At 39.2% G+C, this 14,952-nt stretch overlaps 1 protein-coding gene across 1 annotated transcript in view; it reads right to left on the reverse strand.

The window, feature by feature from the left end:
- Nucleotides 1-13,795, reverse strand: part of odad2 (outer dynein arm docking complex subunit 2) — a gene marked incomplete at both ends in the record, with an annotated part of 91,988 nt that extends 78,193 nt beyond the window's left edge. The window contains 6 exons of the mRNA XM_084152270.1: nucleotides 3,119-3,235; nucleotides 4,171-4,307; nucleotides 5,155-5,261; nucleotides 5,481-5,679; nucleotides 6,051-6,208; nucleotides 13,572-13,795. Of these exons, the coding sequence (XP_084008396.1) occupies nucleotides 3,119-3,235; nucleotides 4,171-4,307; nucleotides 5,155-5,261; nucleotides 5,481-5,679; nucleotides 6,051-6,208; nucleotides 13,572-13,795 (942 nt within the window). The remainder of the gene's footprint in view (nucleotides 1-3,118; nucleotides 3,236-4,170; nucleotides 4,308-5,154; nucleotides 5,262-5,480; nucleotides 5,680-6,050; nucleotides 6,209-13,571) is intronic.
- Between the last annotated feature and the right edge of the window lie 1,157 nt (nucleotides 13,796-14,952).

The following is a 14,952-nucleotide window of genomic DNA, read 5'->3' on the forward strand; positions in this document are numbered from 1 at the left end:
TTTCCACCATAATTTGCAAATAAATGGTAAAAACTCAACTCGTCGTGTTTGGAGGACAAAGAATGCTAAGTTGCATCCAAAGAACACCATACCTACTGTGAAGCATGGGGGTGGAAACATCATGCTTTGGGGCTGTTTTTCTGCAAAGGGACCAGGACGACTGATCCGTGTAAAGGAAAGAATGAATGGGGCCATGTATCGTCAGATTTTGAGTGAAAACCTCCTTCCATCAGCAAGGGCATTGAAGATGAAACGTGGCTGGGTCTTTTAGCATGACAATGATCCCAAACACACCGCCCGGGCAACGAAGGAGTGGCTTCGTAAGAAGCATTTCAAGGTCCTGGAGTGGCATAGCCAGTCTCCAGATCTCAACCCCATAGAAAATCTTTGGAGGGAGTTGAAAGTCCGTTTTGCCCAGCGACAGCCCCAAAACATCACTGCTCTAGAGGAGATCTGCATGGAGGAATGGGCCAAAATACCAGCAACAGTGTGTGAAAACCTTGTGAAGACTTACAGAAAACGTTTGACCTGTGTCACTGCCAACAAAGGGTATATAACAAAGTATTGAGAAACTTTTGTTATTGACCAAATACTTATTTTCCACCATAATTTGCAAATAAATTCATTAAAAATCCTACAATGTGATTTTCTGGATTTTTTTTCCTCATTTTGTCTGTCATAGTTGACGTGTACCTATGATGAAAATTACAGGCCTCTCTCATCTTTTTAAGTGGGAGAACTTGCGCAATTGGTGGCAATTTTTCCCCACTGTATAAGAGGTGTGCTTAAGTATTGCAGAGAGGAAATCGTTTGGTGGGGTGTAAAAAGGCCAGAAAGACATGGCCTGATTTGAGTGCAGAACACTCCCTTATATCACCCACCATCACAATGCTATGTTTTGGACATAACTGTAGCAACTTCAAAGGGCAAAAGAAGTAGGCAGAGAAAACCTGACTTGATTTGTATCTCAGCTACCTCATTTACAGTAGTGTTTTACGGCCTACTGTCCAACATCCTCAGACCGACAGGTTCAGCCTCATGGCATCACTCCTCACAGACACAGGACTCATAAAACATTAAAGCCTGGATGGCCCTTTTACACAGCACAGCACAGCTGCCTGGCACTGCTCATTGGGGTTTATACTGCTCACTTACCCTAACCTGTCTCTCTGTGCCAGTAAGTCACACTGACTGGCCAAGCACAATTCAATTGAAAGTAATGATGAGGCGGCTCTTTTTCATTGATAATATCGTTATTTAAAAATGGGGAGAACAATGGTTGTTATAGGCCACTGCAGTAACATAATGTAAATGGTAAATGTCTCCGTAACGTCCATGGATGATCAAATCAAATCAAATTGTATGTCACATGCGCCGAATACAACAGGTGTAGACCTTACAGTGAAATGCTTACTTACAAGCCCATAACCAACAATGCCGTTTTAAGAAAGAATACCGAAAGAAAAATCACACAAAAAAATACAATATAAAATAATACGAAATAAAAGTAACAAATAATTAAAGAGCAGCAGTAAAAATAACAATAGCGAGGCTATATACAGGGGGTACCGGTACCGAGTCAATGTGCGGGGGCACCGGTTAGTCGAGGTAATTGAGGTAATGTGTACATGTAGGTAGAGTTATTAAAGTGACGGGGGGGGGGGGGGCTGTTATGGCAGATTGTCCTTTGTCTTAAGCTATTGTCCAAAAAGCAAGCACTGACTTACCAGTTCCTGAAATTGTGGGGAAAAGACAAAATATATTCTTGTCTGCCCGGCTTTACATTTGCAAACTACAATATATTATTGTGATAACATCCCACTGGTTGAATTGTCAAGTTAAGTGAATTCAATGTGAAATCAACAAAACATTTCACCATGTCACTGGATTTAGGTTAAAAATTGGGTGAAAAAAAGACAATTCTCTTACGTTGATGACTTTTTTCAAATCCAATCAGTTTTCCACAATGATTCAATGTCCTCACATTGAAATGTTTTGTTGAAGTGACGTGGAAACAACGTTGATTCAACCAGTTTTTGCCCAGTGGGCTCATAATTTACTTTAAAGAGCAAGATTTGCAGAAAGGGGTAAAAGGAAATCAGTCTTAATTACATTTCCGTTTCAATAGCTCAAGGACAGAAGTATAGTGAATATCAGCAAGAGCAACACTGATCATAGTCTTTGCTAACAGAAATGAACGATTTAAAGTGGAAAAATACTATTATTCGTTTAGCTACACTACTTTGTTGTAACTACTCATAAGACAGTCCAAATAGACATGAGGAAACTAATAAATATTAGCAAAAACAAAAATTACTCAATATACTTGTTATATAAATTATATGAAACATTTAGTGTCATTTCCTAGAGACTAAATACCATGTACAAAGTTTATCCGTAAATATTTGGCTCCTTTAACTGTATAGCAAGCATGCCTGTAAATGATACAACATTTTCCAACAATCCATTATTGAGTCACTCGTGACAAAATATATAGCCAAATATTCAGATGATAAACACATTTTTCCCACCACAGCTTGAAGTCATTATTGGGGTGATTTGTTAATTCATCAAATCACTTAAGCAGGAAACAGCACTACTGAATGAATCACTGGCATTTCAGGGCAACACATGACTCTGTCTGTGTGAGTAACTGGACAGTTTTTTGCATTCTTTTCAACTGGGGTGATTTGGAAAGTAAGGTAGTGCTGCAACAGCTTCAGAGAGTTCTCACTGTGCACTGTGACGACCAGACAAGCACACCAGGGAGGACGAGTGCAGACACTGATTCACAATCCTAAACGCACTCTACATTTTACATTTACATTTTAGTCATTTAGCAGACGCTCTTATCCAGAGCGACTTACAGGAGCAATTAGGGTTAAGTGCCTTGCTCAAGGGCACATCGACAGATTGTTCACCTAGTCGGCTCTGGGATTAGAACCAGCGACCTTTCGGTTACTGGCACAACGCTCTTAACCACTAAGCTACCTGCCACCTCTACTATGCATTACATTATGTAATCTATGATCAGTCGAATGCATACGGCTTCATAGGGTTATCGACAGAGCAAATATTACTCAGAGAAAACAGCAACCTGCTTCACATGATAACCTACCTGTTTATTTATGTTCTCTGCAAAATGGGGAGACTTGCTTTTCAGAAGTGTTACCAGGTCTTTGTAGACATCACTTGTTCTGTCATAGGCATTTTCCTCACCCTCCTGCCTTATGCCCTGTGAAGACAAAGATGCATTTTGATGTATCAAATCAATACTACAGTATTACCATGAAACTATTCACTGTTACTGGCAGAGACCCCTATAGACTAACTATTGGCTCAGTTGGATATTTGTCAGAACAACTGAGGTTAGAGAGGGCCAAGGTATCAAAATGCAGCTTCACAGGCTAGAATTCAAAACCAGTCTGCACTACTAACCACTACACACATTATGTTAAACTCTGTAATCTTTTAGATTTCATTTTTGTAAATATACCATCAATGTCATACATGTTGGAACACGGGTTTCAGTGTCCTGAACTGAACCATTTCCAGGTGAGGAAACAGGGAGACAGGAAATGTCCTAACTTGGGCAGTCAGGCAGTGAAGGAGAGTGAAAGACGCTGAGGCATGTAAAATGTTTTCTAATGATTAATTGCACACACGTTAAGGTCAATGGGGTGGTTGTAAATGTTTAACAACACAGGGCAAACTTGGAATTCAACCATACAGTTAACATTACTTCAATACATAAATCGCTAAACTTTTCAGTGACACTTACCTAATGTTTTGGAAACTTGACGGACTATCATTAACAGAGACATTCTAGATCTTAAAAAAGTATATTAAGATTAATTTTAACTTGCCGTGCTTGTTCATAACAATTGGCAAACATACTGTGCTAAAATATCTTGATTATTAATTCATCGATGCCTAAAGCATTTATGACAAAACACATCCTGTAGACTAAAAATAATATCTAATGCGGAGTATGGACTACTGTTGACTGAAATTCAGTTTATGGAAACGAAAATATAAAATAGAGAGAGTTTCTTGTTGCAGGATTTCTATTTGACAGTTTTTTTGACATAATCCACAACTCATTTTGTTCTCAGTCTACTGGAAACTGGTGTTGATTCAGTGACACTAATCTATCTCTAGCTATCTTACCCCGTTGAGAAAGACTCCAGCTGTGCTGCAGGTGATGTGCAGGGGCTCAGTGTCACATGGCTGTATCACCAGGTAGCAGATCTCACCATGCACCTGCCTCCAAGGAGGAGTTCGACAGCCATTGGTGAACTCATAATCTGCAGAAAAATAAGAAAAGCATACCAGAGCATGTCAGTTCAGTGTACAATGTACGTTAAATCAATACGATTTCACCATACAGTAGTAATGTTTCTATAGGGAATTAGGCCACATTGTGATTCTTCCCTTAAGGTACAGTACGTATCGAGGATTAGAGGGAAAATAAAGTTCCAATAGGGGTTCAAAGAGTGCAGCATCACAGGAGGAGAAATCATCGCTGTTCCCTGAGCTGCCAGCGAGGATGACGGATCAACTCCACCTCAGAGAGAGCAGTACAGGACTGCATCCCAAATGGCACCCTATTCCATATTTAGTGCACTACTTTTGACGAGGGCCCATAGGGCTCAGGTCAAAATTAGTGCACTATACAGGGAACAGGGTGCCATTTGGCACGCACTACAGGTCTGAAGACAGCAGACCAGGTTATTTAGAGCTCGCTGTGATTTCACTCCCTGTTAATCATCCTCTGAAAACAGCTAGGCCGCAGAGCATCGTGACACACACACACACACACATTTTAATGTGCCCAGTATGACAGGTTGGAGACTATTTGCATAGAAGGTTTCAATTTTCCTCTGCGTAAGGGGACACATTTTTCAAAAGACTGCATTTATCACTGTGGTGTGTAGGGGGTGGTGCGTTTTCCACTGAACGGTTAATTGTTATGTCATTGCAAATGTGCCGCTCCGACTGAGGCAAGTGAAAATATTCATTGTCTCAGTAAATCTGACATGTATAATGACTTCCATGTTTTTCAGGGTTGAACACAGATATTTTGTATATCCCAGTATTACCCTCTAATAGCAAAAAAAAAAAAAAAAGATAAATGGGAAAGATAACTCAAACCTGATGTGTATTGAACAGACTTCAACACCCTTTTCTCCCCTTCACTGCAGAAGTTTTTCAACAGCTCGACATCATTCTTCACTGCGGCAGGACTGAGCCTAACCTCCCTGTACAAAAAAAAAACAACAAAAACAAATACAGACGATTCATCTTGGCCTCATTTGTGGTTCTTCTGTCTGGTAAGAAACGTTTTTTTAATCAGTCAAACCCATATGTTTGGACTTGTCTGAAGTGGGAGTGGGAGTCAGTGTGTGTATTAAGATAGATAGATTTGTTATTGATAGATAGAGATTGCAGACAGAGTGAGCAGGAGGAAAGGCACCCACTGGGAGATCTGCTTGAGGGAGTTGCTGAGGAGCCGAGTGTCCAGCTGCTGCAGTAGGATGATCAGATTCACTTTGATCTCAGCCTCCTTGGCCTGGTCCCCCTCCTTTACCTTCCCCAGGAGACGCAGCACAGAGCTGTCCTCCCCCTCCACTGTGGCTAAGCTAGGCCCCAGCATCTTCGCCACAGGGTCTCTGTTGGCTACAAATTACAGTAAAAATACATTTTATTTTGTACCTTTATTTTGCCAGATTGTCCCATTGAGGTCAAATGATGTAGGCCTATTTTAAGAGAGTCCAGGCCTAGGGTCATATAGACATACAGTAGATTAATGTTTTATTTTCTCAAACTAACATAGCTATTAGCAAGTACCACATTATGGCTTTGGGGGGTACAGTAAATATGACTGAAGAATTGCAAACATAATCTGATGCCAGTTTCTAATTGGATGAAAGTAGACGATAACAAGGAAGACAAACAAATGATGCCTGTAGCTTATGGGAAGTATGCAGCCTTGACTATTTAGGATGCAAATGGGATTCAGATATCATTCTGTGGTTGACATGGTTTACCTTCCAGGCAAGCTCGGACCTCATTGAGCCTCTTATCCTCTGCCAGCTGTACTATTTTGGAGAGCTGACTGAAGCTGTGCACAGAAATGCTCGGAGGGGTGAGCTGCAGCATAGGACGCCCATCCTTGTCTGTTTCCTGCGACTTTACAGAGGGGCCACTGAAAAGTAGAGAAACACACGTACACTACCAGTCAAAAGTTTGGACACACCTACTCATTCAAGGGTTTTTCTTTATTTTGACTATTTGTTACATTGTAGAATAATAGCGAAGACATCAAAACTACGAAATAACACATTTGGAATCATGTATTGTATTAACCAAAAAAGTGTTAAACAAATCAAAATATATTTTATATTTCAGATTCTTCAAATAGCCACCCTTTGCCTTAATGACAGCTTTGCACACTCTTGGCATTCTCTCAACCAGCTTCATGAGGTAGTCACCTGGAATGCATTTCAATTAATAGGTGTGCCTTCTTAAAAGTTAATTTGTGGAATTGATTTCCTTCTTAATGCGCTTGAGCCAATCAGTTGTGTTGTAACAAGGTGGGGGGGGGGTATACAGAAGATAGCCCTTTTTGGTAAAAGACCAAGTCCATATTATGGCAAGAACAGCTCAAATAAGCAGTCCATCAATACTTTAAGACATGAAGGTCAGTCAATACGGAACATTCCAAGAACTTTGAAAGTTTCTTCAAGCGCAGTCGCAAAAAACATCAAGCGCTATGATGAAACTGGCTCTCATGAGGACCGCCACAGGAATGGAAGACCCAGAGTTGCCTCTGCTGCAGAAGATAAGTTCATTAGAGTTACCAGCCTCAGAAATTGCAGCCCAAATAAATGCTTCACAGAGTTCAAGTCACAGACACATCTCAACATCAACTTTTCAGAGGGGACTGTGTGAATTAGGCCTTCATGGTCGAATTGCTGCAAAGAAACCACTACTAAAGAACACCAATAAGAAGAAGAGACCTGCTTGGGCCAAGGAATACAAGCAATGGACATTAGACCGGTGGAAATTTGTCCTTTGGTCTGGAGTCCAAATTGGAGAATTTTTGTTCCAACCGCCGTGTCTTTGTGAGACGCGGTGTGGGTGAAAAGATGAGCTCTGCATGTGTAGTTCCCAACGTAAAGCATGGAGGAGGAGGTGTTATGGTGTGGGGGTGCTTTGCTGGTGACACTGTCTGTGATTTACTTAGAATTCAAGGCACACTTAACCAGCATGGCTACCACAGCATTCTGCAGCGATACGCCATCCCATCTGGTTTGGGCTTAGTGGGACTATCATTTGTTTTCAACAGGACAATGACCCAACACACCTCCAGGCTGTGTAAGGGCTATTTGACCAAGAAGGAGAGTGATGGAGTGCTGCATCAGATGACCTGGCCTCCACAATCACCCGACCAAAACCCAATTGGGATGGTTTGGGATGAGTCGGACCGCAGAGTGAAGGAAAAGCAGCCAATAAGTGCTCAGCATATGTGGGAACTCCTTCAAGACTGTTGGAAAAGCTTTCCAGGTGAAGCTGGTTGAGAGAATGCCAAGAGTGTGCAAAGATGTCATCAAGGCAAAGGGTGGCTTTTTGAATAATCTCAAATATAAAATATATTTTGATTTGTTTAACACCTTTTTGGTTACTACATGATTCCATATGTGTTATTTCATAGTTTTGATGTCTTCACTATTATTCTAAAATGTAGAAAATAGTAAAAATAAAGAAAAAACCCTTGAATGAGTAGGTGTGTCCAAACTTTTGACTGATACTGTATTTTTAAGCATAAACTGGCAACAAGCACACCGTTTTCCTTCTCTATCTAGGCCTAGCTACTTTTTCCATTCTGTGTCTATGCTAATGTCATTAATATGCTTTTTGGAAGGAAAAGGGAATGTTCTCAGCGTTAAGAAATGCGCACTTTTGTTATCAGTGAAATCTACAGTAAATGCACTTGTGTGGTTTCCTTTACAGAAAAAGCACATTCATTTCACATGTGATAACATGTGTTCCACATGTCATCACGTGATCTCATGTGATTGCATGTGATCACATGTGATCTTAGATTAAGTTAATGTGATAACATGTGACAACATGTAAAAGAAACATGCACAGAAAATTGGCCAGTTTTACCTAGTGTTGATTTTTCAGTGTAACATTTCTAGTGTTGACTCAGGTGTTAACTCTGTAAGTGTTAAATTAATACTCATTGGTGTAAAAGAACCACTGTGTTAGTGGTAATAAGAAGTGTTAAACAAAAACCAGAGTTTTATAATTATTTGTTTCAATTTATATATTTTTGCATGTACATTGATTGATTAATTAATATTATGCTACTCAAATAGAAATAACATACATTTTTCTAAACTAATCCAATCAGTTACTTGGACTTATTGCATCCATTACTGAAATGGTTGTTCCAGTTTCGATGTTTAAGGTAGTCTCATAGATAAAAAAATAAAATAAAATAATATTGAGTGTTATAATGTGTTCAGAGCTGACAGACAGGGTGGAGTGGTGATTTTTATAAAAAATATGTTCTGCCTCTTTACTGAAATCCATGTCTCTTGCCAAAAGAAAAGACCATAATAATGAGCTACTATCTTTAAGCCTTTGTCTGGGGAAAAATGTATCCATAACTAAGGCTGACCTTTGTGCACTCGAGATGTTAACTAGTTTGTTGTCTTCTTTTACTAAATCAGAAGTTATTATCCTTGGTAACGTAAATTATGATTGGGAAATGCAGGCTTTGGACAATCTGAAAGACATGTGTAATGATCTAAACCTAACCCAGCTGGTGACTAAGCCTACACGGCACAACCCTAAAGATCCTTCAAAGTCAACTCTGATTGATCTTATTTTAATGAATACACCAGAGAAATATGTTTCTATTGGTGTCTTTGCCCTAAGATATTAGTGACCATTGCCCAGTTTGTGTTAGAGATGTGAAAATACTCAAATCTAAGCCTTGTGTCATCACAATGAGGAAATTTAAAAACTTCAGTGAACAGGTTTTTTTATTTTTTTATTTACATGATCTTTATTTTAGTGACCTTGATTGTATTTCAGCTATCCCTGAACCTGATTTAGTGTTGAGCCTTTTTTCAGATGTCTTCAATAACATTGTGGATAATCATGCTCCCTTAAAGAAATTAAGGCTTAAAGGTAGATCGAATGCCTGGTACACTCCAGAATTATCAGAAGTAATTCATAAAATAAATGATGTTTGGGTCAAGGCCAGGAACACAGGCTTAGGCCCGGACTGGCAAGCTTTTAAGCAACTGAGGAATCATTGTGTAAGACAAATCAGAAGGGCTAAATCGGATTATTATGTAACCCCTCAGATTGTAATAGGAACCCAGCTAAATTCTGGAAAACTGTCAAATCCCTAAAAGGTTCTACTTCCTCCTCTCTTGCCACAACAAATTAATTCAGACACTGGCCTCATTATGGAAAAAAATGCCATCACTGATGCATTTAATCCCCAGTTTATTTCAGCGGGTTATCTCTTTGAAAGAACTTCTAAGCCATTTCACAATGATATTCGGCTGGATACTGATAAGGGGAACCTGCTGAATGATCAGAGAAATGATAGTCAAATATTATATTTTAAGCTACTAACAGAAAAATAAGTCCTGGATGCTTTGCAAGCAATAAACAACAATAAATCCACAGGGGCTTAAGTGTGCAGCGCCCATCATTAATAACCCACACTTTTTATTTAAAATTGTTATCAGGAAATATTCCAAAAGTATGGAAATCAGCTCTTGAGCTGCCACTCCATAAGGGCAGGGATAGTAGTGATACCTTGTCTAGCTAAGATTTTTGAATCCTTAGTAAATGTACAACTTTATGTATTTTGAATGTAAACCAATCAGGGTTTAGGCCTGGGCATAGCACTATTACAGCAACCACTTTAGTTGTTAATGATCTTGTTAATGCTTTAGACACTAAAATGAAATGTGCTGCTTTTTTTGTGGACCTGTCAAAAACTTTTGATACTGTTGACATTTTATTGAATAAGTTGTCCTCGATAGGCCTGAGATATGACGCCTGTTCATGGTTTAATGATTATCTTAGTGACAGAACTCAGGCCATCGTGATTGATGGGGTTAAGTCTGCATTTCTTGATATACATAAAGGTGTACCACAGGGGTCGATTTTGGGACCTGCTCTCTTCACTATTTATATAAACACCATTAATCAATCTGTTTAAAATTGTAAACTTCATCTACAGCGCTGTGAAAAAGTATTTGCCCCCTTTCTGATTTTGCATATTTTTTTATACTGAGTGATCTTCAACCAAAACCTAATATTAGATAAAGGGAACCTGAGTTTACAAATAACAAAATAAATTGATACCTGTTTTCGCTTTGTCATTATGGGGTATTGTGTGTAGCTTGATGAGGAAAAATATTAATTTAATCCATTTTAGAATAAGACTAACGTAACAAAATGTGGAAAAAGTCAAGGGGTCTGAATACTTTCCGAATGCATTGTATGTTGATGCATTTGAAAAAGAGACTTAAGTCTCAATATGTCTTCCCTGTTAAAATAAAGCTTAAATCAGAAATATATTCATTACCGGTCAAAAGTTTTAGAACACCTACTAATTCAAGGGTTTTTATTTTATTTTTTACTATTTTCTACATTGTAGAATAATAGTGAAGACATCAAAACTATGAAATAACACATATGGAATCATGTAGTAACCTAAAAAGTGCTAAACAAATCAAAATATATTTTATATTTGAGATTCTTCAAATAGCCACCCTTTGCCTTGATGACAGCTTTGCACACTCATTCTCTCAACCTGGAATGCTTTTCCAACAGTCTTGAAGGAGTTCCCACATATGCTGAGCACTTGTTGGCTGCTTTTCCTTGTTGGCTGCTTTTCCTTTCCAGATATGGCCTGTAAACTATGAGTTTCAGGCTGCTGTATTAGGGTAAATCTAGGCCCTCAAAATAAGGCCTTATGAAATATGTGTTGTATTGTCTTAAACAATTTAATTTTAATGATAACATATTTGCTTAGGATCTCACTTGGTTAAGGCCACAAGACTGAAAATGGATGAATGCAACAACCATGTCTCTGTCACTAATAAATAACCTACAGTCATTGGTGGAAATTCACTCAAAAGGCACTCTGGGAAATGTGGAAATAAGGCTTTACAAGACGCAGTGTGTTAATTTAACACTGAAAAGTGTGGATCCATATAGACGCTGGACCAGTGTTCAATTTAACACTCAGTGTTGATTTAACACTGGAAAATGTGCTGTGTGTGATAACAAGAAACTACACATGTGAAAACATGATCGCATGTGAAATAAATGTGACAACATTGGGATGCAAAATTTGAACAAAATGCAATTCCACATGTGAGCGTTTTTTACGACAGTGAAAATTTGATTTTCAAGTGAACGGTTTTGTCCACATGAAACTGCAAATTTCACGTGAACCTGCAATTCACATGTGAGGTGAAAACATGGTATTCTCCTCATGTGAAAAGGTGGTGTTAACATGTGAACTCAAAATGTTATACATGTGAACATCTGGTTTCACATGTGAACAACTGACCTGTCGTCTTCTTTTTTCTTTCTTTTTTTTTTACATGTGAAAATCTCAGCTCAAATGCGATTTTCACATACATTTTTTCTTGAGTTTATTTTTAAGCAGAGATTTACTTTACTTAAGTCTGAAGTGTAGGAATACAGGTGAAATCAGTCACTGACACAGGCATGGTGGCAGGAAGATCGGAATGCAGTGAACCAAGAGGTTGTGAGTTTAAATCCCAGGTGAGAACATGTTGAATAACAATTACTGTATAAATAAACATACACAATTGAATAATGTATGTCAAAGTGTTTCAAATACAGTGGGGGAAAAAAGTATTTAGTCAGCCACAAATTGTGCAAGTTCTCCCACTTAAAAAGATGAGAGAGGCCTGTAATTTTCATCATAGGTACACGTCAACTATGACAGACAAACTGAGAAAAAAATACCCAGAAAATCACATTGTAGGATTTTTTATGAATTTATTTGCAAATTATGGTGGAAAATAAGTATTTGGTCACCTACAAACAAGCAAGATTTCTGGCTCTCACAGACCTGTAACTTCTTCTTTAAGAGGCTCCTCTGTCCTCCACTCGTTACCTGTATTAATGGCACCTGTTTGAACTTGTTATCAGTATAAAATACACCTGTCCACAACCTCAAACAGTCACACTCCAAACTCCACTATGGCCAAGACCAAAGAGCTGTCAAAGGACACCAGAAACAAAATTGTAGACCTGAACCAAGCTGGGAAGACTGAATCTGCAATAGGTAAGCAGCTTGGTTTGAAGAAATCAACTGTGGAAGCAATTATTAGGAAATGGAAGACATACAAGACCACTGATAATCTCCCTCGATCTGGGGCTCCACGCAAGATCTCACCCCGTGGGGTAAAAATGATCACAAGAACGGTGAGCAAAAATCCCAGAACCACACGGGGGGACCTAGTGAATTACCTGCAGAGAGCTGGGACCAAAGTAACAAAGCCTACCATTAGTAACACACTACGCCGAAGCATTTCAAGGTCCTGGAGTGGCCTAGCCAGTCTCCAGATCTCAACCCCATAGAAAATCTTTGGAGGGAGTTGAAAGTCCGTGTTGCCCAGCGACAGCCCCAAAACATCACTGCTCTAGAGGAGATCTGCATGGAGGAATGGGCCAAAATACCAGCAACAGTGTGTGAAAACCTTGTGAAGACTTACAGAAAACGTTTGACCTGTGTCATTGCCAACAAAGGGTATATAACAAAGTATTGAGAAACTTTTGTTATTGACCAAATACTTATTTTCCACCATAATTTGCAAATAAATTCATTAAAAATCCTACAATGTGATTTTCTGGATTTTTTTTCCTCATTTTGTCTGTCATAGTTGACGTGTACCTATGATGAAAATTACAGGCCTCTCTCATCTTTTTAAGTGGGAGAACTTGCACAATTGGTGGCTGACTAAATACTTTTTTCCCCCACTGTATGTAAGTTGAAAACACTATGTTAAAAGTACTGTTTGTGTGTGTATCCTAACGACTAATTTTTGTTTGCAGGGCATCACCTGTGAAATCCCGTGAAAAAAAGATGAATCCGCATTTGGAAGGTTATATCGTCACGTGAAAACCCACATGTGAAACTTCATGTGAAATATCATCACATGTGAAGTGTTCCAAAAACACATTGTTTCACATGATTTCACATGTGGAATTTCAGATGTGAAATCATGGGGTTTTTCGCCAAGGGTTACCATTTCCCAACTGTAGAATAACAACTAATCACATGCAGACAGCCAGGGAAAAAATAACAGACTTTCTGATGAAGTAGTCTAGATGTTTCCTGTCCTACTGAAGTTGAACAGAAAACAAATAAATTCAAGAACATAAATATGAGTCCTGCTGTAGGGCTCAAAATACGTTTAGACTCCATGACAACATCCCCAGTCAGTAACATTACACCAAGCACACAGCACAGCGTGCCTCGTGATTACCTTATGTCATACTCTGTTTTGAAATCAGAAGCCTCCAAAGAGGTAGTCCACTGGAGCGGCTCCTTGAACACATGCTTAGCCTCCTGAGGGTGTCTGGAGCTGAACTGTTCCACAAACTCCAGGATCTCTTTCAGCAGAGACTCGTTGACTGGGGTGATCTCCAGTTTTCCAGTCCCAGAACTTGCTGTGGTCCATTGCGCTGCTCTGGTCAGTGCTATCCCCATGGTAGCAATTGTGTGGGACTGGCAACGTACTGAAACTGTTTGGTGGATTAATTGGTGACAATTACACTTTTGGCAACAAATGTCAACAAATTATTAAATCGCTAGCTACAGTTATAGTAGACTGGCAGATAAGACGGTATCGACATAGCTAGCTAACTATGTTTACAGACGGTTATTGACTAACGTTAGTTAGCCAGCTGACCCCCCGTTGCTAACATTCCATCACATCCCAAACTTTTGAACAGTATTGAAGCTTTCATACACACAAACGAACCATTTGCAAATGTTTTAGCTAAGTGTACAGTAAACATGTATATTCTATACATGAAAACTTACCAGCTATTTGAAGTTGTCTTCTATTTTGTTCGAGGACCACGAGCTAGCTACCAGCTAGCTATCAAGGTTAGCAGTTAGTCGGTTTCCTTGGAAACAGTCACAAGCCCCACTGCCTCCGGTTGCTAGGATATCGCTCAACAACGTAGCGGGAGATGTGTCAAAAATAGCATTAGTCAGAAACGCAAAACCCTATTCCTTCCTGCCTGCAGCCTGCTGGTGTGATATTTGCTTAAGCACAGTGTGAGTATGCCTTCATAAGAATAGTTAATTTTCTAAAGTAGAGTGTCCACAGAACCACACATTTGAGAGCTTCTTTAGGAACATCCTCCAGGATTGCTGTATGGTTGGCCAATGCAGTGTTTTGCAGACAAACATTCTGGGCAAACTGAAAACAGTATATTTGAAGTAGATTTTTACCCATTTTCGCTCTGCAAATAAAGTAATTCAGACTTCATTCATTCAGTCATTGAGAGCACCATCCTCTTACTGTTCATTTTCAAGACAAAAGCCACCTCACCTGGCTGTAATTTCATAAGTTGATTATGGAAAGGATTTCATTATTTCAGGTTGGCATAAAAAAATAATTAAAAAACATCCAGGAGAGTGAAATATAGGCATTGGTATGTTTTGAGACTGGTAGGCTACCCAAAAATCAAGCCTAGTTGATTAACCAGATCCGATTGCATATTTTTCCTTTTCAGGTAGATGCAAAAGGAAAATAACCAGATGACTCTAAACCTTTGATTGTGCACCACTGTGGAACCTTCCCTTCCTTTAGCCACACAGCCTCACCAGAAGTGAGCTCAGTCAGTTAATGGGGC

This window comes from Coregonus lavaretus, assembly GCF_964263955.1.
Source record: "Coregonus lavaretus genome assembly, chromosome: 34".
NCBI classification, from domain to species: Eukaryota; Metazoa; Chordata; class Actinopteri; order Salmoniformes; family Salmonidae; genus Coregonus; species Coregonus lavaretus.